General features: G+C 44.8%; 5 protein-coding genes across 11 annotated transcripts; 2 read left to right on the top strand and 3 right to left on the bottom strand.

The window, feature by feature from the left end:
* Positions 1 to 26: 26 nt before the first annotated feature.
* LOC117640163 (ataxin-7-like protein 3) lies at positions 27 to 4,032 on the bottom strand. Of its 2 annotated transcripts, none has more exons than XM_034376444.1 (5): positions 3,698 to 4,032; positions 2,854 to 3,088; positions 2,573 to 2,776; positions 2,020 to 2,419; positions 27 to 1,934 (listed from the first exon to the last, which is right to left on the bottom strand). In XM_034376444.1, the coding sequence occupies exons 1-5, from the start codon at positions 3,708 to 3,710 to the stop codon at positions 1,677 to 1,679; spliced, it is 1,110 nt and encodes a 369-aa protein (XP_034232335.1). In that variant the 5' UTR covers positions 3,711 to 4,032; the 3' UTR covers positions 27 to 1,676. The 2 variants fall into 2 exon arrangements, with proteins under 2 accessions (XP_034232335.1, XP_034232336.1); XM_034376445.1 differs by having other exon boundaries at positions 3,647 to 4,030.
* Positions 4,033 to 4,983: 951 nt separating this feature from the next.
* LOC117640673 (chromatin-remodeling complex ATPase chain Iswi) lies at positions 4,984 to 9,639 on the top strand. Its single transcript, XM_034377461.1, has 9 exons — positions 4,984 to 5,144; positions 5,442 to 5,507; positions 5,641 to 5,807; positions 5,888 to 6,127; positions 6,207 to 6,348; positions 6,429 to 8,126; positions 8,206 to 8,487; positions 8,566 to 8,726; positions 8,814 to 9,639. The coding sequence occupies exons 1-9, from the start codon at positions 5,103 to 5,105 to the stop codon at positions 9,166 to 9,168; spliced, it is 3,153 nt and encodes a 1,050-aa protein (XP_034233352.1). The 5' UTR covers positions 4,984 to 5,102; the 3' UTR covers positions 9,169 to 9,639.
* A 68-nt stretch (positions 9,640 to 9,707) lies between these two features.
* Positions 9,708 to 12,757, bottom strand: LOC117640674 (flap endonuclease GEN). The gene is made up of 8 exons (XM_034377462.1): positions 12,483 to 12,757; positions 12,211 to 12,391; positions 12,032 to 12,121; positions 11,666 to 11,955; positions 11,397 to 11,582; positions 11,154 to 11,322; positions 10,743 to 11,076; positions 9,708 to 10,650 (listed from the first exon to the last, which is right to left on the bottom strand). Exons 1-8 carry the CDS (start codon positions 12,638 to 12,640, stop codon positions 9,755 to 9,757), a joined length of 2,304 nt encoding a protein of 767 aa, XP_034233353.1. The 5' UTR covers positions 12,641 to 12,757; the 3' UTR covers positions 9,708 to 9,754.
* A 114-nt stretch (positions 12,758 to 12,871) lies between these two features.
* LOC117640675 (transcription factor IIIB 90 kDa subunit) lies at positions 12,872 to 25,710 on the top strand. 3 transcript variants are annotated; one of them, XM_034377466.1, is made up of 15 exons: positions 12,872 to 13,010; positions 13,569 to 13,799; positions 13,904 to 13,994; positions 14,076 to 14,212; positions 14,288 to 14,392; positions 22,724 to 22,873; positions 22,949 to 23,042; positions 23,124 to 23,256; positions 23,337 to 23,481; positions 23,565 to 23,693; positions 23,772 to 23,978; positions 24,063 to 24,176; positions 24,262 to 24,397; positions 24,492 to 24,682; positions 24,767 to 25,710. In XM_034377466.1, exons 2-15 carry the CDS (start codon positions 13,583 to 13,585, stop codon positions 24,901 to 24,903), a joined length of 1,986 nt encoding a protein of 661 aa, XP_034233357.1. In that variant the 5' UTR covers positions 12,872 to 13,010; positions 13,569 to 13,582; the 3' UTR covers positions 24,904 to 25,710. The 3 variants fall into 3 exon arrangements, with proteins under 3 accessions (XP_034233357.1, XP_034233354.1, XP_034233356.1); XM_034377463.1 differs by having other exon boundaries at positions 12,954 to 13,109; XM_034377465.1 differs by having other exon boundaries at positions 12,971 to 13,109; positions 13,572 to 13,799.
* LOC117640676 (BTB/POZ domain-containing protein 6-B) lies at positions 14,476 to 21,605 on the bottom strand. Of its 4 annotated transcripts, none has more exons than XM_034377469.1 (8): positions 21,411 to 21,605; positions 18,194 to 18,562; positions 17,972 to 18,119; positions 17,675 to 17,891; positions 16,896 to 17,061; positions 16,609 to 16,808; positions 16,258 to 16,518; positions 14,476 to 16,174 (listed from the first exon to the last, which is right to left on the bottom strand). In XM_034377469.1, exons 1-8 carry the CDS (start codon positions 21,493 to 21,495, stop codon positions 15,962 to 15,964), a joined length of 1,659 nt encoding a protein of 552 aa, XP_034233360.1. In that variant the 5' UTR covers positions 21,496 to 21,605; the 3' UTR covers positions 14,476 to 15,961. The 4 variants fall into 4 exon arrangements, with proteins under 4 accessions (XP_034233360.1, XP_034233361.1, XP_034233358.1 ...); XM_034377470.1 differs by lacking the exon at positions 21,411 to 21,605 and adding an exon at positions 19,570 to 19,588; XM_034377467.1 differs by lacking the exon at positions 21,411 to 21,605 and adding an exon at positions 19,198 to 19,419.
* Positions 25,711 to 27,963: the final 2,253 nt, after the last annotated feature.

The following is a 27,963-nucleotide window of genomic DNA, read 5'->3' as shown; positions in this document are numbered from 1 at the left end:
CAATCTGATTCAGTAAATGACAATGGTTTCTTTCAATCTTAAATGTAATTCATTCCTTATGATACATGGTACATAAATTAGTATAGACTTGACAATATGTACAACTTAGTTTTATACATAATACAATCACATCAAAGACTTCTTCTCTACATTTTTTTTGTGTAAAAAAATGCAAGTTCTTGCATACAGAATAAGACTTAGAAACAAACATACAGTGTGGACAATTAACTTCATATGAGAGTTTGTCACATATTTGAAAATGATTTAATTTTCTAACTGTAGTGTCCAGTCACATAATTGAAAATGATTTTATTTTCTAACTGTAGTGTCCACTAAAGTTCTATTTTTTTTTTTTTTTAATATAATTTTCTTTTTTCAAACTCAGAGAGACATAGATAATACTTGGCAGACTTCAGTTCAATAGTACAGCCTTTTCTACCCCTACATCAAACATCAGAGATAAAGGTTCCATTATTGGTACACTACTTAGTGTTTCATAAATTAGTATTAAGACCCTGTAAGAAATAAAATGTATCCGCAAGAAATCAAAAAAGACCTCTTGGTTTCCTCACACAGCAGTTATCACTGAAGGTGAGAAAGAGTACAGTATACACAACTAACACTCCCTCATGATTACAACTTCTTACTGTTGCAAGAAAACTACATATGTCATGAGAGTATAGCATAATAAATCAACCATGCTATTCTCTCATGACTACACAGCACTTTTCAGGATTGCAATGACCGTCATTCTCCTTACTTCTTTGCTACAAGATTAGGTACTACATTTAAATAACAGACAATTTTCAATATTTCTTTCAAGTTGAATGGAAGGGAAAAGTCACAAGTTACATCTAAAAGGAAAGCAGTATTAGGATTTTAGGGATTTTACATTATTAAGGTTCCCACCAAAAAAATTCCCAGATAAAGTAAGTTTGGATTTTCATCCAACGCACATGAAATAATTACAGCATCATGGTAGCATGTAAAGAAACGCGTTTTAGGGGTCAATTACAATAGAGGAAAATTCAAATTATGTGAACTTGAATAGTTTGGCTATTGACAGTAAAATCACACTAACTAGAAACCAAGCTCGTGCAGTTTAACTGGAAGACCGCAGGCTTGTCCCTGAACTACCACCTCAACAGAGTTTTTTTTAAAATTGAAAAGTTTACAATATCCAGTATTGTTACCAATTTCAACAAACTCACATTGCATTCAATACAAACCAACCAAAAGACTCTACCCGCACCCTCCCCAAAAGATTGTTTCATTTAGAAAAAAAATCTCAATATTGTTAAAAAAACAATGGACAACACAACAAAACTGTTTGTTCAAAATAAAATAAGTCAGAAGAAAAAGCTGCACTCACTAAATATGCACTTCACTACAATGATGACTTTTAGCCAAATTTCTATAAATTTTATATTCATTTTTTCAGCTTTCTTTTTCTGAACCAACCATTATTTATCAGAATCTAATCTTATCATCCTAGCAAAATGGGCATTCCATTATCAGGATTTCCCACCTGATCACAGCAAATACAATGCAAACACTGCTTGATGAATATCAAGAGAGCAGATATATGGAAGTGTGGATTTCAACCATACACCAACAATAAGATAATCAGTGATGCTTCACAACTCAAAAGAAATTGGATTCTACAAACATAAATTTCACAACTCATGAGATGATGAATGTTTACTTTTCTTTTTATGACTGCCACTCTTTCCAGGACTTGATTTCTCACGCTTTTTGCTTGATGTGGAGGAGCTCACAGAAACAGAGTCGGCAGGGGACGAGGCATTAGACCGCTCTGTTTCCCAGCTTCCTCGACTTAAGGAACTCATACCAAGACCACTTAATGATCCTACACCTCCTCCCAAACCACCCAAAAGATCATCAGGGTCCAAGCCTAGAGATTCCACATTTACCTGTACATAGAAAAAGAAAGCACAATACACTTAAGGAACACACATCAAAATATCAATATGGAGGTGGGTTCAGAACTGTACTCACCTGTATCTCAGATTGAAAACTGGACTCATCCTCAAGAACAGATGCCCTAAGTGCTCTTCTCTGTTCATCAGAGTGCTGAGGGCATCGAAGAGACCTTGTGCATAATTTTCGTGTATGTTCTGACACTACACCACATATGTGTGACAACAAATTTTTCCGCTCTTCAGGACGCATTGTTTCTAGAGCAGCACTGGTAGCATCAAATGATGAACTGTTGCCAGATGAGCTACCTAGACTCTCAGACACAGAGCTAAAGCTATTATTGGAATCACCATTCCTTTTTTCAGATTTCACACTTTTGGACGTTTTTTTGGAAGTGCCATTACTCCGATCCTTCTTCTTTCTCCGTCTGTCACCACCAATGGTCCACTCGTCGTCTTCATCTTCACTAACAATAGTGCTAGAAAAGAAGAGAGAACAATGACAATGGGATTTGTAAACATACTATGAAGTGACTCAAGGAGGTTTTGGCAGCTGCATCAGGTTTTCATGGGTCCATCGAAGAAAAAAGTAAATAACAAGTTATTGCTTTTGTTAAAAAAAGATAAAATACCTTGTTTCCTTGCTATTATTTGCTATTCGCCGACTAGCAATTCGACTGCTATTACGGCCCATTCCCATACATTTCTCAAGATGAGGAGCAAATCTTGATGCAGCCAGACCTCTGTTGCAGCTTGGACAAATGCAGTCTTGGAATTTCTTAATAACTGGAGGCTGGCCAAATACATCTAAGCCTGGATCATCTACAATTTTAAACCTGACATAAAAGAAGCACAATAGGTCAGCAGGTCACAATATTTTCTTATTTTATGCAAACTGACATAAAACACTCACTTGCTAATATCATCTCCAGACATATCTGCCTCAGGGTCCAGCACCCCTAATTTTGCTGACCGGTGAACTTCAAAAACCACTCCTATAGTCATTTCATCAATTAAATCTTCCACTAAAAAATTTGCAGCTTCATTTATGTTTTCAGGGTCACTCATAAGCTCTTGGAATCGTCGATGGATGGCTTCCAAGTCTTCTAGTTCTTTTTGCGACAGCATATCCGTGTCTTTTTTGTCAGCTAAAACCACAAAATAAAATAAAACTATTAGGTAAAATATCATGACGGGTACTAAAGAAAAAAAAGTATCAATTTCCACAATGATATTATTATGAAATAGCTGACGAAAACTCGTCAAATTATCAAAACAACCATAAATTTTGAAGAAGTATGAGCAATGTTACATGAGTGTTTTCAACACCACTCTCTCAAATTTCTGCCATAAAAGGCACAAAGGAGAGCAGGGAGGTGGAATACAAGGCCGTGTGAGGAGAAACAGCCTTAATTTCAATTCTTATCCTTTGAAAAACAAAGAAACACTTCATTTTGCTGATAACAATAATTTTAACCATGACATTAACAAGAAAAGGGCCATTGTTGCTCAAGTAAGTAGGGTTATGTTCCTCTATGTCACATTGTAAACAGATAGGTGTATGACTTGTCAAAGGAAAAATGGTCAGCCCCTTCCAATTCCCAGTGAATAACTAATCTTTTAAGATTGATATAAATAACAAAAACAATAAAACCAGGCAAAAAACGACAAATTAGGGAGAAAAAAAAAGTATGACCGGTGCGTACTTTGGGGTCACGATTCAGCTGAGATCATTTTAGGCCCAGCGATATACTTGCCTTCAGTATCCATCTTCCCAAAACTTCCCCGCGGGAAGGGGGCTGAAATTTTCGGTGACAGTTCTACAGCATTTCAGGGTGGGGACTATAGAAGAAGAAGACAGATTTGCGGACGGGGTGGGGTGCCAACATGAACTCGGTTGTTATCGTGGAGACGACACGACGAGTTGTCAGTTCCCTTGGAGCGACTAATCTCCGGGAGGATTGGCGTGGCAAAACCGTAATCAGCTGTTGACCAGCCAATTGACGTGAGGGCAGAACGACGGCTTCAGCGATTTTCTCCAAGTCACTGAGCCCAGGCGGCCCAGGCCCCACGGCTGGCAGGCCATCCAGCTGAAGACAAGAGGGAGCTCTAGGCAAAGGGTTCGCAAGGATCTACTTGCTGATCTTGTGACAACTAGTAAAACGAAAGTCAATGGCGTTTGACACCAGACATTAGTAGAGGTGGAAGGTTTCATTCCACAAAGGAAAGAGGGAAGTGACAGCCTTGTGAATACCGTCTTACCCTCTCAGACACAAATCCATTTACGGCTAGGACCCATTTCCGATCAACAAATTCAACCCTTGTTAACATGACAAGTTCCGGGAATAAAGATACACTATTGTAAAATTATATCACGTTTGTGTCCCTTAGAGCTTCCTAGGTCTGGAACCCCCCAGGGAAGAGGAGGAGGGGGAGGGGGAGCACTTGGGGAAGTCCTACAGTCATGACGGCTGCATCTCTGCTGAGTGTGGGATGAATTTCCCAGACCAGATCAATGCATTTTCTGTCACCTGGAAACAATTTAATTTGCACTTGATGGCAAGTGTTTTTATGTTTTGCTGGCAAGGGGCTTTAGGGTTGAGGTAGGAGGTGGGGTACGGTAGACTTGGGGTTGGTCCTTCCTGCGACGGCTCTCTGGTGCTCCTTGTTTTCGGATCAAAGAATAACTTCTTTTCTCACGGATAGACCCGACCACGAGCACGAGCCCACAAACCCGGCCGGGCCCATGAGGCGCCCCCCCCCCCCCCCCCCCCCCAAAAAAAAAGCAGTGTAGGACTCTAGCCAAGGTTCCATCCAGCATTTTCTGTGACTGTACACAAAATGTGCCCAATGTGAGTTCTTCTAAAGAAATAATTATATCTGATCTCAGAAAACGCCAACAATGGCATTGGTTGCACTTTTACTTTCTAAAAAAAAAAATTAAACTTACAGCAGCATTTGAATTTCTCGGATGCGCTCGAAACGGCGAGAAATTCGAACGCAGCTCCTAGTTCTCGTAGCCGCCGCGCCGCCGCCGCCGCCGCCACCGGCTGCCCGCCAAACGCCATTTTCGTCGTTGTTTGATTTCAGACGGTTTTGTGCACCGGTGACTCAAAGCATTTTCCCAGTAGAGCGCAGGGCGAGGTTCTAAACCGTTCCAAAATGTCAAAAACGGACGAAGCGATGGACACTGGAGAAAATTCAGTAAGATTCATGTCTTTCATAGACCTTAATTTTGTAATAACTGTTGTCCTCTAGTTCGCTTTTGTGTATACCTTGACTTCCTCCTTATTTTGCTAGTCGTTCTGACTTTAATATTTACGATGTCTAATGCAATGCACATTGTTTTGTATCTTTTCACTTCGTTATATCCTTTGCTTATTCCTTCTTCTCTGTTTCTTTGTAAAGTAATGTAGAGTTCCTAACCTCTAAAATTATGATGCGTTCCTCACGACTTGTCAGATTGTTGTTTGTATCCTGACCCTTGGTTTATTTTTACAGAATGCCTCCTCAGCAGATGGGCCACCTCCTGCTAAGCCAAAAGGAGAAGACTTTGATAACAAATTGGTAAGTCTTGTCACAAGATCCATTTGAGAGTATTTGTTCACTCAATGTCAATTGAAAACTTTTGTAAAAAGACTTTGATGCCAATGGACCTTTTTTATTGACCTGCTATGATTTTCTCATTTTCCAATTTCAGGAAGGTGACCGGAGCAAGCGCTTTGATTTTCTTCTCAAACAGACTGAGATTTTTTCCCATTTCATGTCTAATAATGCTAAAGAAAAGTCAACTAGCAGTCCCTTGAAGTTGAAACCAGGGCGACCAAGGAAGGTTGTAGATAAACCTAAGGATGAAGAGGCAGCAGAGTACGTTTCAAATGGTGGAGCTTCTTCTTTACTCGCTAGTTTTGAGGAATAGGTTGTCATAGTTGTTCTGTTTCTTTCAGCCATCGTCACCGCAAAACAGAGCAAGAGGAAGATGAGGAGCTTTTAGCTGAAACAAATACTAGTGCAAAAGCTATCACTCGGTTTGATGCGTCTCCTTTTTATATTAAAAGTGGTGAACTGCGTGACTATCAAGTTCGTGGTCTCAATTGGATGATATCTTTGTATGAAAATGGAATCAATGGTATCCTTGCCGATGAAATGGGTCTTGGTAAAACATTGCAGACAATTTCTCTTCTAGGGTGAGCTTTAAAAAGTTCTTTCTTTTCTCCTGTTTGAATTTTGTGTTTCCCTGTTCAACAAGTGTGTTTTTATTACTAGGTACATGAAGCACTATCGGAACATCAATGGACCTCACTTGGTGATTGTTCCCAAATCAACTCTTCAGAACTGGATGAACGAATTCAACAAGTGGTGCCCAACCCTGAGAGCTGTTTGTCTGATCGGTGACCAAGAAGCAAGAGTAAGTTTTGCCTCCACACCTTGAAAATAGTATGAAATGGATGAACAATTTCATGATCTAATGCTTTGGTTTCTTTATAGAACACTTTCATCAGAGAAACCCTTATGCCTGGAGAGTGGGATGTCTGCATTACTTCTTATGAAATGGTTATCAGGGAAAAGGGTGTCTTCAAGAAATTCAACTGGCGTTACATGGTGATTGACGAGGCTCACAGGATCAAGAATGAAAAGTCAAAACTGTCAGAAATTGTCCGTGAATTCAAAACCACCAATCGGCTTCTGCTTACTGGAACACCCCTTCAGAACAATCTCCATGAACTTTGGTCACTTCTGAACTTCCTTCTTCCTGATGTCTTCAACTCATCAGATGACTTTGATTCATGGTTTGACACCAACAGCTTCCTTGGTGACAATTCGCTTGTTGAGCGTTTGCATGCGGTTCTGCGCCCTTTCCTGCTCCGTCGTTTGAAGTCTGAAGTCGAGAAAAGGCTTAAGCCCAAAAAGGAAGTCAAAATATATGTTGGTTTGAGCAAAATGCAAAGAGATTGGTACACCAAGGTTTTGATGAAGGATATTGATGTAGTAAATGGAGCTGGTAAAATTGAGAAGATGCGCCTCCAAAACATTTTGATGCAGCTGCGTAAATGCTCCAACCATCCTTACCTGTTTGATGGTGCTGAACCGGGTCCACCTTACACAACTGATGAGCACCTCGTGTACAACTGTGGAAAAATGGTTATTTTGGACAAATTGCTCCCCAAATTGCAAGAACAAGGATCTCGTGTTCTCATCTTCTCCCAAATGACCCGTATGTTGGACATCCTTGAAGATTATTGTCACTGGCGGCAGTACAACTATTGCCGTTTGGATGGTAACACTCCTCATGAAGATCGTCAGCGCCAAATTAATGAGTACAATGAGCCAAACAGCAAGAAATTTGTCTTCATGTTGTCAACAAGAGCTGGTGGTCTCGGTATTAACCTTGCTACAGCTGATGTGGTAATCATTTATGACTCTGACTGGAACCCACAGATGGATCTACAGGCCATGGATCGTGCCCATCGTATTGGTCAAAAGAAACAAGTCAGAGTGTTCCGCATGATAACTGAAAACACTGTTGAAGAAAAAATTGTTGAACGTGCTGAGGTGAAGCTGCGACTTGACAAACTTGTGATTCAGCAAGGTCGTCTTGTTGACAACAAAGCTAGTGCACTCAACAAGGATGAAATGTTGAACATGATCAGACATGGTGCCAATGAAGTATTTGCCTCAAAAGAATCTGCCATAACTGATGAAGACATTGATGTCATTCTTGAAAAGGGAGAAGTCAAGACCCAAGAACTCAACAAGCGACTTTCAGAGATGGGTGAATCTTCTCTACGAAACTTCACAGTGGATACTCCAACAGACTCTGTTTATAAGTTTGAGGGTGAAGACTACAGAGAAAAGCAAAAGGTTCTTGGCATTGGGAACTGGATTGAACCTCCTAAGCGAGAAAGGAAAGCTAACTATGCTGTTGATGCATACTTCAGAGAGGCCCTGAGGGTATCAGAGCCAAAGGCACCCAAAGCACCTCGCCCTCCAAAGCAGCCCATTGTGCAGGACTTCCAGTTCTTCCCTCCCAGATTGTTTGAACTATTAGACCAGGAAATCTATCATTTCCGCAAATCACTTGGTTATAAGGTTCCCAAAAATCCAGAACTTGGCCCTGAAGCTGCTCGTGTGCAGAAAGAGGAGCAGAGAAAAATTGATGAGGCTGAGCTGCTCAGTGAAGAAGAGGTGAGTTAAATGTCTTTTAAACCCAATAGAAGTTTCTGCTGTTTTTCCTGGCTGTACAATAATTCAATTCCTCTTCCAGATTACTGAAAAAGAAAGCTTGTTGACCCAAGGATTCACAAACTGGACAAAACGTGACTTTAATCAATTCATCAAGGCTAATGAAAAATATGGTAGAGATGATATTGAAAATATTGCAAGGGATGTGGAAGGAAAAACTCCAGAAGAAGTTATGGAATACAGCACAGTATTTTGGGAGCGGTGTCATGAACTTCAAGACATTGACAGAATTATGGGACAAATAGAAAGAGGAGAGGCTAAAATTCAGCGCCGTGCTGGAATTAAGAAGGCTCTTGATGCGAAGGTAAGATTTGGTGTACACATTAATATCTTCAAACATGCAGTAATTTCTCCTATAACCTGTGACCTTTTTTTGTTTTAGATGGCACGGTATCGAGCTCCCTTCCATCAATTGCGCATTTCTTATGGGACAAATAAAGGAAAGAACTATACCGAAGAAGAAGATCGTTTCCTGGTTTGCATGCTACATAAACTGGGATTTGACAAAGAAAATGTATATGAAGAACTTCGGGCTGCTGTCAGGTAGGACAATATTTAAAAATGATGGAAAAAGACGAATAGAACCTATAATTACTGGTCTGAATTTATTACAATTTTCTTTGTTTTCAGATCTGCTCCACAGTTCCGTTTTGATTGGTTCATTAAATCCCGTACTGCCATGGAACTGCAGAGAAGGTGCAACACCCTCATCACTCTCATTGAACGCGAAAATCAAGAGCTGGAAGAAAAAGAAAGACAGGAGAAAAAGAAGCGTGGACCCAGAAGTAGTAATGTTGCTGGAACCAGTACTCCTGCCCAAAACAGCACCAGCCAGTCCAGTTCAACCCCTGCTCCAGGAACACCTAGTGCCAACAGTGGGACACCAAACACCACCAAACAAAGTCAGAAACGCAAGGGCGACTCCCTTGGCCCCAGCTCTGCCTCAACTACACCAGACACTAAAACCAAGAAGAGGAAGAAATAATCCTTGTGGTTAAGTTAATTTAATTTGTGATGAAGAATGCATGTTGTATGGTAATTTAAAGCTATTAATAATAATAGGTTATTTTAGCCTAATACATTGAATGATTGTGTTTTAAGCAGTTAAGTTAAAAAGCTGTGAAGCTTAAACGATGATGTGCAGCTGTAATATACGTATTGACCTATGATAAATTTTCCGTTGTTTAATTTTTTAAATATTTTTCTTGACTGGCAATTATGTTTTCTATGAACTTTGTACAATAATGTCTATGAGCATTGGGACTAAAAGCTGTGGACTTGATATCTGGCAGTGTCTCAATGCTCCTTCTACACATTTATTTTGTTATGGGAAAAATCTTATAACCTGTTGTAAATAGTCTATTTTATGTTCTCGTAATTCCATGGCAATGTACTTTGTCTCACTGCTTGCATCAATGTATTTTAATTTATATAGCATTAAACTGTCCTGTATGAATTTTTTTGAGTATTTTATTGAAGGGTTTTGAAATTAACAGAGCTGGTTCACTCAAAGGAAACACCAACTGTTCACAGAAATTCAGCTTTATTGAGTATAGTGGTGTGGTACAATCTTACTGCTGCTCAGAGGTTTCCAACAAGTTGGTTATACCTAAACTGAATGTGTTTGGTGATGGACCACTCATATCACCACTACTTGATTCAGCATCATTACTGACTCGTGGAGATGAAGTGGCATTGTCACCCATGCAGAATGCTTCAAATGACTCTGAAAAACGACGCAATTTCATAGCTGCAACAATGCTGTGTCTCTTTGTCGGAACTTTATTTTCTTGAAGCTTCCGTATTCTATCAATTAAGGGGGTGTAGGGTGCCTCTTCTTCTGAAGAATCCACATCCACATCTCCAGATGCCAAAACTGGCATTGCAGTCGTGTGCTCCATACACATCTCTTCCTTGGAGTTTTCAAGTTCCATATCATGTGTGGGCACAGGGGACTTGCTCATTTTTGCCTTCATTTCATCAGTACTCCTCCCTCTGCCTGTGATGGACTGAACAATGTCTGATAGGTCTCCCTCTTCCTCTACCACAAAATCATCAACAGTCCACTTCTCATCACCTAGAAGGTCTTCAAAGGAGAACTTTGGAGACTCGTATGTCTTGTTGAGTTGTTCAGATTCACAGTCCAAGGTGGGACTCGCACCAGTATCAGTCTCATCTGATACTTGGGAGAGTAATTTCTTTAATTTTTCACTGTTACCCGCAACTTTTGATTTTATAGCAGTTTTAGCTGGCTCTTTCATCTCTCTCTTGGAAGAAGCTGAATTAAGTGTCAAAGTATCAAGAAGTTCCTCCAGAGATTTTGGAGATGTCTTTTCTTTCTCTGCTGGAGCCACTTTCACAAAATGACACATGCATTTCTGGGTTTTAGATGGCAAATCTTTCCCACATTTTGGACATTTTGGTAGAGCTTGTGACACTTTTGCAGCTTTTCGAGGCTTAGATTTACCTGTACATATGATTGAAGTTTAAATCAGAGCATTAGGCATGGGAGGTAAAACAAATGACAACCTACTATTATTGAAGATAATTTTTACCAACCTTTCTGCTTGGACAATTTTTTAGCATCTTCCTTTGCATTAAATTCAGTAACTAATGCTGGAAATGCATTACCAAAGAGTTCCCTTGGCTCAATTGTTAAACAAATATCTGAACACTCTTCACTCACTAAAGTCTCAAACAGACCTTCCTGATCTGTCCACTTCACTTCATAACTTGCAACTCCTTTTAATACTCGTGTTTTCAAAATAGCCTCTGGATAGATGGGACATTTTGCAGAACTCCTTTTATTCAATATCAACCACCGAGTAACTAAAGGCAGAAACTTTTCCAGAGAATAGCACTCATCCCACCTCAAGTGCTTCTCGGCCAGTTTCTAAAAAGGGAGAAAAATATAATTAGAGGTGGTTTATACAAAAAATAATATTAAAACATGAAATGAAACCAACTAACCATGAACTGAATCAGATTTGGTTGGGACCATTCCAATGACACTTTTTCTGGTAAAGGCATTGCTTCAACACTACAAAATTCGTCTATAACATCTTGACAGGGAAAGCTTTCATCTTGAAGTGCCTTTTTTCGAATATTCAATTCGTTTATAATCACTTTTTGATCATCACTAGAGGGGGCAAACACTAATTAAATAGAGACCATTGTATTGAGCACACTATAAAAGAAACCTTCCCCACTCACGGATCTAGATTGATGAGACAATCAGGATCACTACTGATGTGACAACTTCTGACTGTGCCACAAAGCTCGCACCCACTCTTGTCATGAACCTTTTTCTTGCCAATGTGACAGCATCTGTCACATACTCCCATAGATCGTTCTTTTTCTCTGCGTACATAGATAGGATCAGTCCTCCACCTTGAAAATCTGAAAGAGCAACACAAATTTACAGCAGATTGGAGACAACATATACATAAAAGCCAGGTTGACAGAATGTACAGATTTCTTACCTTGAAAAGACTTCAGCATCTGATAAAGTGGCTAGAAACTTAACTGCTGTTTCTTTCCCCACACCGGAAACACCTTGATTGTAGTCGCATCCACATAGGAGTGATAACCCAATGAGCTTTGTACGGCTAAGGCCCAAGAGCTCTGTCACTTGTTGCATTCTATACATATCAATACTGAAGCCAGGTCCACCACCTCCACCAGAAGTGGCACTGATTGTGAAATTACGAAAAACAACTTGTCCTCCATATAGAAAACAGTCACTATCTTGGCTTATGCAACCGTCTACCACCTATAAATGTACAGTCGAGTAAGTATTTTCTAAGTAACGAAAAGGATTCAAGAAGTGACACATAAAACTATCTCACCCCTCTTTCATTTAAAATGGCACACAAAGCCTCTGCTTCTCCCGCACTTTGAACACAGTGCACACCCATACACTTAAGCATTTCTTGGCACTGCATAAGAATAAAAAATATTTAAGATTAATTTCAAAATTCATAAGAATATTTAAAAAATACCAACAAGATGAAATTCCCAGCCTAACTTTTTTCTGAATGCCTTTATATCTGGAACGTTTGCCAGAAGTTTTAGTGGACTTCTTTAAACCTCGTGCTGCATTGCGTTGAGACATGACATTCAGTTTCAAATCAGGAGCATCTCCTTCTAAAACAAACACAGGCTTTGCGCCAAGTAGCAGCAAGCATGACGTTCGAAAAAACAAGTTCCTGAAAAGGAAACAAACAAAACAAATTGACGACTATGAAAGTTATACATATGACAACTAACAGGAAGAGTTTACAAGAAATAAAACTAGACCTGAGGTGCATGTTTGGTTGTGAACTGTGCTCCACAATATTTTGGCTGTCACACACCCAAGCACTTAAGTCGACAGCCACAGACTTGTCTTGGAGTTCCCACAGCGACTTGCGTTCACATACAGGTGCGAGAACCTGCCAAAGGTCTTTAACTCCCATTGTGATACTGAGTTATGCACCGTCTAACATGCAAAAATGAGTGTAAAATTAGAGAATAAATCAGGCTCGCTGTTGCTTCACTGCGTTGCTTGTCGTCTGCCGGCTGCCGGCTGCTGGCAAAATTCAAAATTGGACTGGCGCCAAAAAGAGTACCAACCTAAGCACAAAATGAATGGAACGAGTCACACAAAATGAATGGCCATTTTCAAAGGCAATTAAAACACAAGAAAAATTATTGTTGCGTTAGAGAGTAAACTTGTTTTGAAAAGTTCATATTCATGTACCAGAGCGCATTATTTGGTGATATGTTTCTGTCTTTCTACTAATAACCGTTCTGGTCATTATACGCAGGATGTCCCTCTCTTAAAAAGTAAGCAACATAATTTCGCCTACAGAATTCCTTGAAATTTTGTGTTCTGACATAGGCTGGTTATCTGTCACAAGAATTAGTTCCTGCTAAGAGATACCAGTAAGTTTTCTGATGCCTTTATCGAAAGTTCTGACATATAACCTATTTATTTGAGAAAGTAACCCCATCACTGTATTATCAGCATGTCTATTTTCATGACAATAAATCAACTCATGGATAAACAAACTTCCCAAAGGCCTCTTTTCTTGGAAGTTGATCATCTTGAAATAAACAAAATCCATTTAAATTTATTATTCATAATTATTGTTTGGGCCAGTTCTGAAACAAATCCGCTTTGCCGCTTTCCTTACACTACTCTTCTAATTTCTGTTAGTTTATCGTACTTATTGCTTCTTCTGACTGCATTATTTGGTTTTTATTTTTATTGAGGTGTCCAGGGGTTGCTAATCTCAATCTTCTTGATTGTTGTCACAGGGTGAAATTTACATTACAACGATTTCACTGCCATTTACCTGATAGGAAGCTAATTTTCTGTTTGTTCTCTGTCTTGTTTCACAGCAGCTGTATTAAACATGTCCTCCAGTAACAAATGTACAAATTGTGGATCTCTGGAGTTGGATACAGATCCAGCAAGAGGAGATGTTGTGTGTACTAATTGTGGTACTGTTCTGGAGCATAGTGCTATTGTTTCTGAAGTTCAGTTTGAGGAAAATGCTCATGGTGGTTCCTCGGCATTGGGACAGTTTGTGTCATCTGATTCCAAAGGTGGTGCTAGAGGTTTTGGCCAAAGTAAGCTCCTTCATGTTTTGGATACGCTCTTTTTTAAGTGAATGTTTTATCTAATTGTTTATACTAACCAATTTGTTGAATAAATTTTTCGCATCTTTTTGCAGCATTCCATACTGGTCTTGGCAAAGAGTCCCGTGAAATAACTCTACAAAATGCCAAGAAAGCCATCACTAATTTAGCTCATCAGCTAACTGGGTATGTAGTGAAACCCTATATTTAATTATGAAGATTATGTATGGGCTCTGTGGTTTTAATTGCTTTGTAATTCCTCCCCAGTTTGAGCCAATTGTGTATTGATGAAGCCTTCAATTTTTTCAAAATGGCATTGTCACGGCAATTAACTCGAGGTCGGCGGAGCACACATGTTATTGCCGCCTGCCTATACATCACATGTCGCGTTGAAGGAACAACCCGTATCCTTTGAAATCATCCATTGAGTGTGTGACTCACACTTTTCTGTCACCTGGCGTTCCTTAACTGCATTTCAGATTTACTAATCGACTTCAGTGATGTGCTCCAAATTGATGTTTACGAATTGGGTCGCACATATCTCAGACTCTCTCAAGCTCTCAGTCTGTCCATTCCAGTGATGGGTGAGTCAAAATATCTCCTAATTCCTTCATATACAGTATCTTGTATATGTATACCATGTATAGGTAGTAATTCAAGTCGGGTATATAGTTCGCTTCAAATTTTTTTATTGAGTATGGTACATAGACTACAACATCTATAAAGCTTGACATTTCGTCAACTTACAATTCAATCATTCACAAAATATATGAGGAAAGAAAAGTAGTTATTTAAAGGAGACTCAAATATACTAAAATTGTCCATAAGAAGCAAGTAACATAGGACAAAGGCTTTCTGCCAGGTGTAAGTTAAATGCTCCAAATCAACAAAGGCAACCTTTTATTGCATACACTGAATGGTTTTGGTGAAAACCAGTAATTTACAACTAAATTTTTACGTACTAGCAAAATATAAATAAACAATAGGCTATGATAAAGTTCAACTTTTCAAAGATTATCTTGTGCAATAATTTTACATCAAAGGTATGTGCTTAGCAGGTTGGGTTTAGAATAAAATTGCCCAAAAGACTATTTAAAGCTATACCTAAACAGAGTATCAAAGTTCGAACAATACATAATAAAATTTAAAGTGGCTCTGTCCCCGATTTATTTATATTTTACCCTGGGATGCACTGAAACAAGACTATTAAGAATATACAATTGAATTGAATTTGTTCTGCACAGCCAGACATCTTACTAAACCTATACAAATGTAACAGGGTAACAATCTTCTCCTTTTTAAAAATAAGTTCAAGATGCTAGATAAATATTTCTTACATTATTGGTGTCAATTAAAGAGGTCAAAAAAAATATTTTTAGGTCACTATGACATTTGGATAAAATTTTCATGATTCCCGTGAAAACAAAATATCCTCTTAAGTAGATACCTTCCTATTCATGTATTAATTGAAGTATTTCACTTGAAAGCTGGTGAAACTATACTGCAGTACAGTTTCATTTCATGTATTTCCTCGTAAAATATCAAAATTCCCCTACGTTAATTGCGATTTAAAATAGTGCAGTCCAATTTCTAGTACATTGGCACGCCCCTCGTTCAACTCTTTGTAAACAGGGTAGTTAAAGTGCTATTGCTGAGTAAGGTTCTATTAAGTTTTAAATTCAATGCAAGTTTTTCTCAGAATTGTCTACCTTGGTCACCAATAGGAACTAATTAAAATTTACAGCCAACAATTGTTTTGGGGACCGGTGAAACAAAGCGTTCAGAGATCTATTTCTTCTCATGTATTTTTTCAATAACAGTTGTTTTCAAATCAAAGGGTTGTTGTAACTGGTTACCTGGCACTAGGCATCTTGTTTTCATTTCTTGAGCTCCAATTAATATCAGAAAGCTTGTTGAACACGCATGCAGTCCAAACCACTTGCCAATGCATGTATACTGGATAAAAGCAACTTTCCAGGAGTTTTGAATTTGTTTTGCTTCTTGGCTTCAGCTTGGGTGGGTCTTTCATCGTCAAATTCAGGTAAATTATATTTCTGAGCCTTTTTTGTCTTCCTGTTTGGTTGAAATTTGTTCAGACTGCACTGTATGACTGATAAGAACCTTCGGACTGCCAGGCCCAGTTGATACATGTATCAGTGATCTTCAAGGGGTTGAGAGGGCCCATAGAAAATGAGTTCTGGTATTTGACCTCCTTGAACTCCTGTACCATTTGTGCTTTCGGAAGAACATTGAAACTGAAATGTGACTGCTCCAACTGCTGCTTCGCTCATGCCTTCTTGCCCAAAGTAGCTTAGTTCAACACCATCAAGAATGGCAGAAGCTGTGTAGTAGCTTTCTGGTTCCACCTAAAGAAAGGAAATTAAATTCTTAGTATTATTTTTTTTTCATTTCCAACTTAACTATGACAAAATGATGTAAAAATTCATACCTGTATAGGATGTTCAAAGTATACATGGAATGTGTTGCTGGAACCATCAGAGAAAAACTTTGTATTGTGCTCAGCAAGTACTCGACCTAGTCGTTTCAATTCAATTTTTACTGTGTAGTCAGCTGCACCATTAGATGACCCATAAAGGCCAAAGCCAACGACAAAAATTCTTTTATCCACACTAAATTGGATGGAATCGCATCGCCCACGATACCGCCATTGATTGCTTCGGTAGGCGCATGACTGGAACCGATGGCAAACCTGTTCACACAAAGAAACATTTTAAAAACATATTATTTAAGAGCTTTAATTTTTGTTAACTTGACAAGTCTCATTCTAATTTTGTCTTACCTGAGGTTTGAGACCAGCGCGAGCTCTAGTCGGAAATGAAAGCATAGGTTTGCTGTGCGCTGTGAAGTGCAGAAAGATATCTATTGTTTCTTGCGGTGTAAGGACTCCCAGCTGTGCCGCACTATTGGCAAAATCCTCTAGGCTCATTGTGGGCAACCGAACGAGGAAAAGAGCCGTGCCAAGAACAGCTCTCTTGTTATCTGGAAAGCAAGAGAAACTCACAAATGGCAGTCAAAACAATTTCAAATAACTTAATACACTTTTCAAAATTTGGAAAATTGAAGTACCTGCAGTTGCATCAATTTCTTTCCGAAGGCATTCAGCTCCAGCCCAGTTGAGCGCTGCTTCAAATAAGTGCATTTCCTTGCAGTTCAAGGTTTCTCTTGAGAGAACGGACTCCAGAGTAGCCATGTCAATGTCAACAAAGCCCTCTGACCTCAAAGCCATCTCAGCCTGTAGCAAATACAAATAAATTAAACACTGCAGAATACAATTTATGCGATGGCAATCACATTGCAGCTCCCAACTCCATAAGGTTTCTTTACTGTCTCAAGTGGGAATTATAAAATTTAGTTAATCTAGTTTAACTGCTTGTAAAGCTTGTGACTCTTGTTAAATTTCTTTCCCAACCCTGCTGAGATCCCAGGAAAATAGGTCCGAAAAAATGGAGAGCAGTTTCTACATTTCCTTGAAAATTTTATTACTCATCACAAGCTTTCACATACTGACTAGATATTTTCCTGATATCACATATAATATAATATTGGGGCCTAGACACAAAAATGTGACTTGCCAGATTAGCTCGCGATTGCTTGAATTGGGCCCAGTCTTGTCATTTGGCAAGTCTTAACATGTACATCTTCAACATCAATTGTATCTGAACGTATACTGACACTCAATTTTAAAGTTTGTACTTCTTTGTACTTTCTGTTCACAATATGAATTCTTACTTTCATAGGATGAATTTTTTTCCACATCTGATTACATTACTTAAAAGTAGTTGTTAGAGATATGCTTCTGATTCATCATCCTCTTCTACACACTCATCTGCCCCACATGCACGTACCTGTGCATCGATGACTTCCCAGCACCTTTGCATTAGATCTGGCTCTTCAAATAGTCTGGATTGACTTAGCAACAAGCAAGCATTTTTTGCAGTCAAACTGGTTTCTAGGTAGTTGACACAAGCACGAGCTAAATGTGGGACTATGTACTTTTTAGCCACATAAAGAGTAGATAAAACAGTGTCAGCTTCTAGTTGTATTTCATCACAGTATAAATATCTAGAAAGAAGGAATAAATGAGGTATATTAATTCAAGAACAGTATGACACATAAAACAAGCTAATAATTTTAATACCTACTTTAATAAAGTTAGGAAGGCTGGTGGTTCAACATCAGGTACCTCAATTTCTTCCTTGTCATCAGCAAGCCCACCATAAAACATGGCATAAAATACTGAGCTACCAGTGGCCAGCACATATTTGTGGGCTGGAATGCATTGGGTGTGCCCTAAGAAAAAGCAAAGGCATTATGTACAGGACTTATTGAAACCAAACTTATTCTTTACAAAATGTTGTACTCACCAGGGTTTCCAACCATGAAGCGCACATCTGCCATGAGTTCATTATTGAACATGGCGGCATTACGTTCTCGTACACTAGGTTTTGTAGCTTGCCAATTGGGGTCTACTGTGCCTTGCCCATGTTGGAGTAAAAGACATGAACTGCTGTTGCTTGTGGTATTGCTGCATGAGCCGTTGCTGTTCGATGTTGTCATTTCTGAGCTACAACCTGCCACATTCAAACTGAATGTTGTGCTTGTCGTTGATGTCAGGTTGGGTGATGCGAGAGGTGAAGTGGGTGCGCTGGCCGGCTGTAGAATTTGCATGGCCTCACGTTGTGAGACGCTGTTCGGTGGGGTAATTGAAAATCCACCATTGTTGCAACTTTCAGCTGAAACAGAAAAATATCGTCTTGTGAGTCCAATTGTCAAATCAAAAAGATTGAGCGCTATTTTGCCCCCCTTCCACATTTCTTTTTAGCGCACTAACAAGACACGGAACTCTTGTAATGGACAACCTGCTGCAAGCGACAAACAGTTGACGGGAAGTCCAGCGCAAGCGTCCTGACACAAGTCCTCCTCCTGCTGGATGGACGGGACGGGCGGCTTCATCGCGTCGGACGCGTCTCGTGGGCGACGCGACGCCGGGGCGCACTCTGGTCTGGCGTAGGGGCCGAGGCGAGGGGCCGAAGGGGCCGAGGAGGCAGTTACCTAACCGTCGTAATACCGCGGTGAAAGTGGTCGCGCCTGCCAGTGGGGGAGGGGGGGGGGGGGGCTTCCAGACAGTGCACCAGCGCTTGGGGTCCTTGCTGGGCAGGGGCTCCACAAGGTCCTGGAGGCTCCGCAGGCTTGCCGTCCAGCCTGTGGGGCCTTGCTGAGGGTGCCCACCCACGACTGGCGCCTTTGGAGCCCCACGGCCGCGGGGGTCCTCCAAGGGCCCCACCAAAACAAAGCTAGACGTGCAGACGACGCGAGGGCGGGGGCAGGGCGCCCAGAACGCCCAGGACGGGGCTGCCTGGCCACTCACCGTTGACCCAGGCGTTGGTCTGGGTGACCGCCAGCTCCCTGTACCGCTGCCGCTCCTTCTCGGGTTTGGGCGCGATCTTGGAGTAGAGATTTGACATCGCCATGGTCGTGAATGGGTTGCTCCTCAGCCCGACTAAGTCGCCATCTTGCACTGCGTGTTGTCTACTGCAGAGTTTGTCTGCTGCGGGCTGCTGGCTGCTTTGTGATCGATAGAGCTTGCGGCAGAGCTCGCCAGGGGCGCTGGCGGCGCTCTGCTCCGCGCGTCGTCGCGGTCCGTCCGTCTGCCCGCGTGTCTGGCCGTCTGGCCGCCGCGTTGGCGCACTGCGGTGAAGGCCCGCCTCTGCCTCTACGCGTGCAAGCCTCTCCGTCTTACCCATGGCGATGAACGGGAGCGAGATGCGTGGGTGTCGTTTTCGGACGCTGTCGCGACGGGGACCTTTTCCGCGGGAACAGGGCGGCTAGCTCGCGGCGCACGCGGCGCGCGTCGGGGAGGGAAGTACTAGTCGTAGCGTAGGAGAGAGCAGGGCCTGGCTGGACTTGGACTTTGCCTTGCATTATCACGGCCTGCTTCGCTTGCTTCGCTTCCGCGTGGCGGCGTGCCGTGTGCCGTGCCGGCCACTTCCTCGGTACCCCCGCGCATTTAATAGCCAAACTGAGTGCCTCCGCCGCCGCGCCAAGTCAAGCAAGACAAGCAGACGGTTGTTGATATGCGCGGCGAGTCCGGGCGACTCGTCGCGGAAGTCGGAGTGCAGTGAACTGGCGAACTGGCTCCACTGAAAGAGCTTCCTGGCTGCCGTTTTGTTTCCAGCCGGCTGCTTGACCCTGCGCGCTGCGCGCTGGCGGTGAACCAGGCGAAGCTTTATGCCGATGGATATGCGTGTGAGGCCCCTGAATAGAAGGGCTCTATGCCCGGACCGGCCGTGCGAGCCGCTCACGGCCGAAATCTGAATTGAAACGGCGGGCAGGGTATGACGGCGTGGCGGTGGCGAGGATTCGCAGCTGACTGCATCACCAAAACACACAACCCCGCGGCCGGCACAGCCAGGCACAGCCAGCACGCTGGCGTAAGGAAGGGACTGGCTGTGACATCACCGCAGCCATAATACAGGCCGACCGACCCGCCACGCCGGTTCGCACCGTTCGCGCTTCGCGCCGGGCCTTCCCCCCTCCACCGCGGAGCCCAATTTCGACCTTGTTTGACTTCTGTACCTGTGCCCTGTGCAGGCAAGGCGCTCACTGACTGCCGTTTCTACACCAGGCGCTGAAGATGCCCAGCAGAGCGATTCCGAACAGAGCTTGCCTAGCTCTGTCTCATGAGATGTCAGCGACGGAGTGGGCGTTGGCAGTCAGTCGGCTGGGCGCTGGTTCGCTGGTTCGATTCCCGCTTTGCCGTTTTTCCGCGGTGCTCCGCCCCGCCCGCCAGTGCCGGCACGCGGCCACGCGGCGCGCCGCTGACAGGTGACGCACGCCCAGGCCGGCGGATTCCCTATCTCTGTCTCTCTCGCACCCCTACGGTCCGCCCCAGCCCAGCCGAGTGCGAGAGAGACAGTACTGTTCGGAGTCAGCCTGCTCGCCTCCCCCTTTTAATGACGCCCCAGTTCCTTCATTAACCAAGTTGAGTGCGCGGTGTTGGGGACCGGCGGTGCCGAAGGTTGACCTGGCCGACGGAGACTAACGGAGACCAGCCGGCGGCGGTCTGGGTGGACCAGAGAGCTTGCCATGATCCGGCCTTGTTTCTCGACCGCCCGCCCTCTGTTGCCCGCGGCCATGGTCATGCCATGCCGTGCGATGCACCGCACTTGTCCCAGTGCACCTTAAGTCAGCGCAGCATGATCGCGTCCGGGGAAAGCGATACTACAGTGCGAAGCGATGGCACCGAGGGCCAGTGTCGAAAGATATTCAGACCGCGGGTTGTCACGCACACGCCCCCGCTGCCCTGCGCGGCTGCATGTCCTACGGGCCCTGCGGTAGCCTGCGGCGGTCGGGCGTTCCCCGGCGCCGGTAGCTTTCCGGGCGGCGTGGCGTATTCCGCCTTCCAGCGTGCTGGCCTGGAAATACACCGGGCAGCGGCAGGCGGGGTACTCCATGCTCATCCCCAACGAGGTCCTCGGGCCTGGCCGCCAGGGCCAGAGCACGCCTCGAAGCACGTCCGCGGCGCTCTCGAGGAGACCAGGAAAACCCGAGGCGAGGGCGAGAGGGTACTTGGATACTTACTGCCTTGGAGGAAGACTGCTTCCAGGCGGTCGTCGCAGGCCCAGTTCTCCAGCAGGGCGCGCAGGGGCTCGAGGTGGAACGCCATTGTCACTGCACTGTCTGCTGCACTGGTTGTCACACACTTTGAAGCTGCACTGGTCGTCGGCGCGGTGCACGGGCCGCTGCGGCGCGTCTCAGCTTCGCGACGTCGGCGACCTGGCGGGCCGGCGGGATGCCCGGCGTGGCGAGGCGGTCCAGCTGCAGCCAGCCGTTGCCGTTGTTGTGACTGCGCGTCGCTGCGCGCTGCGCGGCCGGCCGGCAGTCCGCTGGAGCGCTGGGCCGCTGGAGCTGGAGGCTCCGGCTGGAGGCTCGCTGCTGGCTGGCTCAAGTTGCAGCGGCACGGCAGCCTCCGCCGCCACCACCGCCACAGCGCCGAGCCACGTCGCCAAGCCTAAGCCTTCACTGCGAAGGGCCCTCGGAGCACCTTCGGCGGCCTGCCCGTCGGCCTGAGCTGCCCCCGCAGTGCTTGGGCACGGTGTGGGCCTGCAGTGAGCTGCGAGCCACGGCGGCGGCCTCCGACACTCCGCCGCCTCCGCCTTGACGCCGGCCTGACTCGGGTCTGATTGAAGCGACTCGAAGTATCTCATTAGAAACGGCTCGGCGGTGACGCGTAATCGAACTGGTGGCGTTGCAGGGCGCGGCGTCCGCGAGCTTTTCGGATGCACGTGGACACACGTGGCCCCCCGCGAAGGCAAAGGGGCTCGAGCGGGGGTCTGACGGGTTGGGTTTGGCAGTTTCGCGCACTTTGCGCCCGCAGTCCGGCGCGGCAACAATGAGAAATTGGGGTCCGAAATGTCAGCCCTCCGTTCACTCCGTGCTGTAGCGATAGCAACCTTTGGTTACGGCTCTGGGGTTGGGTTCTTTAAATTTGGGGTTCGTCTGCGGTGGTGAGAACGAGAACCTCCCCCAGGCTAGAGCTGTTGTGAGCTGTTGCCGGGCACGCCTCCGGCGATACCCCGCGCCCCGGCTGGCATTCCCTGGACGCCGCAGTCAGCCGCACCGCCACGCGCGGCGCGGCGTCACTTGAGTCCTCTACCCGCCGCGAGCCGCGAGCACTATCAGAGTTGTTGTGGTGCGCGTCTCGCACCCTAGAATCTCATTATTGTCGGGGAACGGTGAAAGTCGGGCGAAGTGCGTCCACAGTCCACGGCCCGCAGTGCCCCGGCGGCAATACTCCACGCGCCTCGTGCTTCTCATGCCGGCGTGGGGTACCGCCGTCACCTGGTGCTTCTCGCTTGTGCTGAAGTTGAAGTCTTCCCTGTCGTTTGTTGCAGACCCCTGCCTGTACATTCTTCGGTTCGCCCATCGGCTGGACTTCGGCAAGAAGACGCAGCAGGTGTCCATGACGGCCCTGCGTCTGGTGCAGCGGATGAAGAGGGACTCGATCCACACCGGCAGGCGGCCGTCGGGCCTGTGCGGAGCAGGTAGCGCATTCTGGAGACGACTCGCCCGGGTGCCCGTCAATTCTCAATGGATTAAACGAATGAAAATTTTTTCAGCTCTGCTGATTGCTGCGAGGCTGCACGAGTTCAACCGCACCGTAGACGACGTCATCAGGGTAGTCAAGGTGCATGAGTCAACCTTGCGTAAAAGGTGGGTAAGCTGCACCTGGAGCCACAGGGAAGAGTTCCGTTAACTCTTGAGAATGGTCACAAAATTATATTTTTGGAACAGGTTGATGGAATTTGGTGAAACGCCTTCGTCTGCACTGACACTTGATGAGTTCATGAGTGTTGACCTGGAAGAGGAGCAGGACCCTCCATCCTTCAAAGCAGCTCGGAAAAAGGACAGAGAACGGCTTCAAAAGGTTTGACTTGTTTGTGGAATTGGTATGAATTACTATGAATAAAAAGACAACTTAATTTCCTTTATTTTTGCTTTTTACAGCTGATGGATGAAAATGATATGGACAGCCACGTTAACCAACTACAAAAAGAAATTGAGAGACAACTAGAAGACCGCAAAGTAAGGTCCAAACGATTTTCTTCTGCTACTGCTTCACTTTTGCGGAGTCCTCCTGAGGGACCGTCTAGTACGTCATGTCACAACCTTGTTTTTTATTTTGTTTTTGAAGTAAGCTTGAACTTTTCATTTACTAGTTTGCTTTTGCTGCAGATCCTACCTTAGATCCCGAAAGTGCTGAAGCAGATCGTTTTGCCTCTCAATCCACTATTGGAGTCATAAAGGATTGTCTCTCTAACACAGCCAGTACCAGTAATCAAAACACACCCTCTGAAGGATTAGGTAGGTTGACTCTCTAAATCTCTTTCATTCTGTTAAATTTCACTCTATTTACAAGTATGTTTTATGTTTCCTTCCTAGGTCCAAGTATAGCTAGTATGGGACTTTTAGAAAGCACACGAGAAAAGCCCATAGAGGAGGAAACAGAAGCCCAACAAACAGGGGAATTAGATTTAAATGATATTGATGACAATGAAATTGATTCGTATATCATGTCTGAACAAGAGGCTCTAAACAAAGACTCTCTTTGGATGAAAGTGAATGCAGATTATTTAAAAGAACTTAAAGGTAAAAGCATTAATAAGTATGTAATTTTACTTTTGTTTTTTTTACTAAAGAGTAAAAGCTGACCAGACTTCTTTGAATTTTCAGAGAAAGAAGAAAAGGCCAAACGCGATCAGGAGGAAGGCAAACCTGAAAAGAAGAAGCGAAAGCCAAGCAACAAAAAAGCCAAAGGAAATGTGGGCTCATCAAGTGGTTCTGCTGGTTTGTTCTTTCTTTATACTGACTTTGGTTTAGTTCCACTATAGTTTTTAAATCTTGTTTCTTATTTTTTAAAATTTTTTCTCAGGTGAGGCAGTCCAAAAGATGTTACAAGAGAAAAAAATGTCTTCAAAACTTAATTATGATGTTCTTAAAAACCTCACGGTTGACCTACACACAGACCTGGTGCCTGTCACTTCATCACGGCTCATCGAAAGCAAGAGGTGAATTTATTTGTATCTTGAATCTGGCATTGTTTGTGAGCAACCATAATTTATGTTTCTGGTTCTTCCCCTCTTTCTTCCTTTTCTAATGTAGGGAAAGATTGGAGTCAGAGAATGAAGCTGTAGTGGAACCCCCTCTCAAGGTCATAAAAACCGAAAAGAAAGCACCCAGGGTGGCAACAGCCATCCGGAGAGGGAAGAAGATGGAGTCTGCTGTGCTTCCAATACTCCCAGATACTCCAGCTACTCCAGTTACCACTGCTTCTAATCCCCCCGAGGAAGCAGGTAAATTGAAGCCTCAATACTGTAGACATCTCATGATTCACTAATCATCAACAATTTTCTAACCAATGAATCTTTAATTTTTAGATGATGCAGAGGACTATGAAGACATGGAACCTGAAGAAGAGCATCCGGACCAGGGAATGTCAATATCTCACATGCTAAACCAACACAGAGGCGAAGATGACTGCTATGGTGGGGATTATGATTATGATGATTATTGATGTAAAATGAGGAGCTACGGTACTAGCCTTACTTGTACATTGAAAGATTTTATACTTATTTTAAAAGTAATAATCTACTTTGTGAAGATGAAACTAATCTCCTTTGATGTGATGTTGCATATTTATAATGCAGTTTGACCATAGGGTCAAAATTTCTGTGATAATTCTATTTATATATTAGTAGTCAAACATGACAGTATAGAACCATTGGAGAGCCTTTCATTTATTAAATGCCAGCATATTGTTAAAAAAAATACACTGTTACGTATTTCCATTCTCCTCTGGCCTTGGTTTAAATTCTCATTTGATTTTCCTGTCTTATAATGTTTTCAAAAAGCATGTGTGAATATGTGTCTGTGTAATTTAGAACACAGAGAATTTAATTTTTTGTCGAGAAAAGAGCAATTTATGTGACAAGTATTTAATAAATTATTAATCCTGTAGACTTAGGATGAGAGTATAATATGTGTTTGTAGTGTACAATATTTATGATTGTAAGATTATTTGTTTTTACATGAGGCATGAATGGTCACTAAAAGAACCTGCTGTACTTGCAAAATGTCATTCTTATGAAGTATGATAATTGCATCTGATTGTATCCTAAATCTTTCATTTTCTTTGTCCTTCTCCACTTTTGATCAAAAAGAGTGAAATTAAAGGCGCAGGCGCAACCTCTTGACTGTGAAACTTACTATATTTTAAAGCATATCAATTTCAAGGATGTTAATGCCCGATTTGCATTTTTTTTTTTAAATCTGAAAAGTTTTGAGCTTTTGAAGCTTTGGAATAAACAGTCTTTTCCCAGTATAGAGAGTTTGTTGTCTTTTGTTTACCTCACCATTTGTTTTGAACACGACACCAATGAGTCTACGTTAAAACATTGAGGGTGGCGGCGAGGCGCCTGACGGGCAGGCAACCCATTTGGCATCCCAAGCGACACGGCCGCCGAGAGCGCAGGCATCCCATCCGACACCTACTCACGGGGTTAAGGACGTTCAACAAACTGCTCCGTCAAGCATGAGCCTCTCACTCTTTTAAAGGGTGCAAGAAAGAGAGAGGGCGACAAACCGATCTCCCGAATCGCTCGGCTGTCGCTCGAAAGCCCGAAGCAGAGTCCCCGTTGGCGGCAGGGGTAGAGTCCTTACAGGGGCATGCGGTGGGATGGGATGGTGCCCCGGAGGTCCCGCAGGATGATTGCTCCGGGAGACCGGGCCAACCGGGCCGCGCGAAGGCGAAGGGGCTCGGAATCGCGACTTGAAACAACAATCTTAGATAACACAACGTGCTGACGTGAAGGAGCATACCGCCAACTATACGCTAACTCGGGTAAGACTCGCCAACTTAGTATCAACACGGGGCCGCGCCGCCGAGTTGCCGAGCACCGCCCGGGCTGCCGCAAGGCTGCCGCCGAACCGCGTTCGAAACGCCGGCGGCGAAGAGGGAAGGCCGTGGCCCCGAAGGACAGAGTGACCGAGACGGCGGCGGAGGGCGTGCCGCGGACGCAGCCCCGGCGGGGCGGCGTGCTCGCATCCCGGCGTCTTGACTTGCATCTCAATTCCCGCCAAGTTTTGGCGCGCCCATTTTTCTTTGATTCAAACCGGGCTGGGCACTGCGCTGCGGCTGGCGCTGCACGGCACGGCCGGGAGTCGATGCCACGAGGAAGCACACTGTGGAAGCAGCGCGCTTCCATTCTCAGGATTCTCAGAACGCGCCCCTCCGTCGATGCGCCTCCCCCTTCCCCGCCTCACGGCGGCGGTCGTAAGTTTCCTCGACTTGGAATATAGTTTGGCGCGGGAAACTCCAAGTCGTGACCCTTGTTGATGAGGGTTGGGTCGGGCCGCGAGTTTTATGCATGATGTGTTCCCGCGAAGCGCCGAATCCCGGGGCAGGATCCGAACCGCGAACTGCCGCCGGCGAGCGTGGGGACGCACCTGCACTGCGAGCGCCCCTGTCGCCGTTTTCATCTCCAGCTCGTTTTCCAGTGCAGGGCCTTCTGCCACTGGGCCGCCAGGACCTCGGCCAGGACCTCCGCAGGCAGCGCGGCAGCAGGGCCGGGCGATCGGATTTCATCCGCAACAGGATGTGCTGTTGCTCACGGCACTGCATATGCCTAGGAACGGCAAAGGACTTGTGTGGCTCCACTGGAAAAATAAAAATAAAATGAAAATTTTAAATAGTAGCGCTCTACCTTTGAGTGGAGCGATTGTGTCCGTCTTAGAGTGAAGGGCACCAGTTGGCGCCGTGGTTCCATTGAGTCTTCCCGTTTCATTCATGCTTCCGCGGCCCGTCGGCCCGTTGGGCACCGCGCCCCGTCGGGCGGCGCGCGCGTCGCGTCCGCGCCGTATTTGCTCGGGCTCACCAACAACGCCCTGTCCTGCTATGCCGTGCCTCGTCCACGCCTCGGCCGGCCGGCCAGCCCCTTATTTGTTTGTCCTCGGGTCGTGTCTATTTAATTTGTGGGAGGGTACAGCCGGCTGATGCGGGGCTCCTGCACGCCCCTGCACGGCCCTGCACGCCGGCAGCAGGAAGTCATTGGAAAGACAGAAAGTGCGAGAGAGAAAGACGCGGTGCCGCGCTGTCTCGCCCGTCCGAGCCCAGATGACTCGTGGGGGGAGCCCCCTCACCCCCGCGCCGCCCCGCCCCGCCCCGCCCCGCCCCGCCCCCCCCGCCCGCCCCGCCCCGCCCCGCCCCGCCCCCCCCCCCCCGCCCCTGCCCCGCGTCTCAGGAAGGGAGGGGCGGCCAGCGATGCGGCTGGACCATGTCAAGTGCTGTGTGAGACGGATGTCTTGGGCACCCTCCAAACATATCGCCCTTATTTTGTCTTCCGAAAAGCAGTACTGGTAGTACCGTTCAAATTCACAAACCCGAAACCCTACCGCATCTGAGGTTGCGGAGAGGCCGCGCGAGGTCGAAGTGTCTTGCTGACTCGAACCGCTAAAGATCATCTGCATAGGCCTAGCAGCGTTGATGATGATGTTGACGGAAAATGCTGCATTTGGACGTTAGAAAAGTCGGTTTACCGTTGGTCGTGGGTTTCGAGCCCCGACAGAATATGCAAAT

The sequence above is a fragment of the Thrips palmi genome, unplaced genomic scaffold (assembly GCF_012932325.1).
Source record: "Thrips palmi isolate BJ-2018 unplaced genomic scaffold, TpBJ-2018v1 HiC_scaffold_12, whole genome shotgun sequence".
NCBI classification, from domain to species: domain Eukaryota; kingdom Metazoa; phylum Arthropoda; class Insecta; order Thysanoptera; family Thripidae; genus Thrips; species Thrips palmi.
This window is presented reverse-complemented; position numbering and strand designations above follow the sequence as displayed.

What these genes read in the sequence shown, in the direction of transcription:
- LOC117640676 (XM_034377467.1), bottom strand. Translation starts at nt 19,300, where the DNA reads ATGGCGATGTCAAATCTCTACTCCAAGATCGCGCCCAAACCCGAGAAG. An exon ending in CTTCATGGTTGGAAACCCTG is followed by an intron (nt 18,120 to 18,193) that starts GTGAGTACAACA and finishes GCTTTTTCTTAG; the next exon opens with GGCACACCCAATGCATTCCA. An exon ending in ACTTTGAACATCCTATACAG is followed by an intron (nt 16,175 to 16,257) that starts GTATGAATTTTT and finishes TCCTTTCTTTAG; the next exon opens with GTGGAACCAGAAAGCTACTA.
- LOC117640163 (XM_034376444.1), bottom strand. An exon ending in AATAATAGCAAGGAAACAAG is followed by an intron (nt 2,420 to 2,572) that starts GTATTTTATCTT and finishes CTTCTTTTCTAG; the next exon opens with CACTATTGTTAGTGAAGATG. An exon ending in GTTTTCAATCTGAGATACAG is followed by an intron (nt 1,935 to 2,019) that starts GTGAGTACAGTT and finishes TTCTATGTACAG; the next exon opens with GTAAATGTGGAATCTCTAGG.
- LOC117640674 (XM_034377462.1), bottom strand. Translation starts at nt 12,640, where the DNA reads ATGGGAGTTAAAGACCTTTGGCAGGTTCTCGCACCTGTATGTGAACGC. An exon ending in CCATTTTAAATGAAAGAGGG is followed by an intron (nt 11,956 to 12,031) that starts GTGAGATAGTTT and finishes GTACATTTATAG; the next exon opens with GTGGTAGACGGTTGCATAAG. An exon ending in GATGCTGAAGTCTTTTCAAG is followed by an intron (nt 11,583 to 11,665) that starts GTAAGAAATCTG and finishes TTGCTCTTTCAG; the next exon opens with ATTTTCAAGGTGGAGGACTG.
- LOC117640675 (XM_034377466.1), top strand. Translation starts at nt 13,583, where the DNA reads ATGTCCTCCAGTAACAAATGTACAAATTGTGGATCTCTGGAGTTGGAT. An exon ending in GTCGGGCCTGTGCGGAGCAG is followed by an intron (nt 22,874 to 22,948) that starts GTAGCGCATTCT and finishes AAATTTTTTCAG; the next exon opens with CTCTGCTGATTGCTGCGAGG. An exon ending in CACACCCTCTGAAGGATTAG is followed by an intron (nt 23,694 to 23,771) that starts GTAGGTTGACTC and finishes TTTCCTTCCTAG; the next exon opens with GTCCAAGTATAGCTAGTATG.
- LOC117640673 (XM_034377461.1), top strand. Translation starts at nt 5,103, where the DNA reads ATGTCAAAAACGGACGAAGCGATGGACACTGGAGAAAATTCA. An exon ending in AAGACTTTGATAACAAATTG is followed by an intron (nt 5,508 to 5,640) that starts GTAAGTCTTGTC and finishes TTCCAATTTCAG; the next exon opens with GAAGGTGACCGGAGCAAGCG. An exon ending in TCGGTGACCAAGAAGCAAGA is followed by an intron (nt 6,349 to 6,428) that starts GTAAGTTTTGCC and finishes GTTTCTTTATAG; the next exon opens with AACACTTTCATCAGAGAAAC.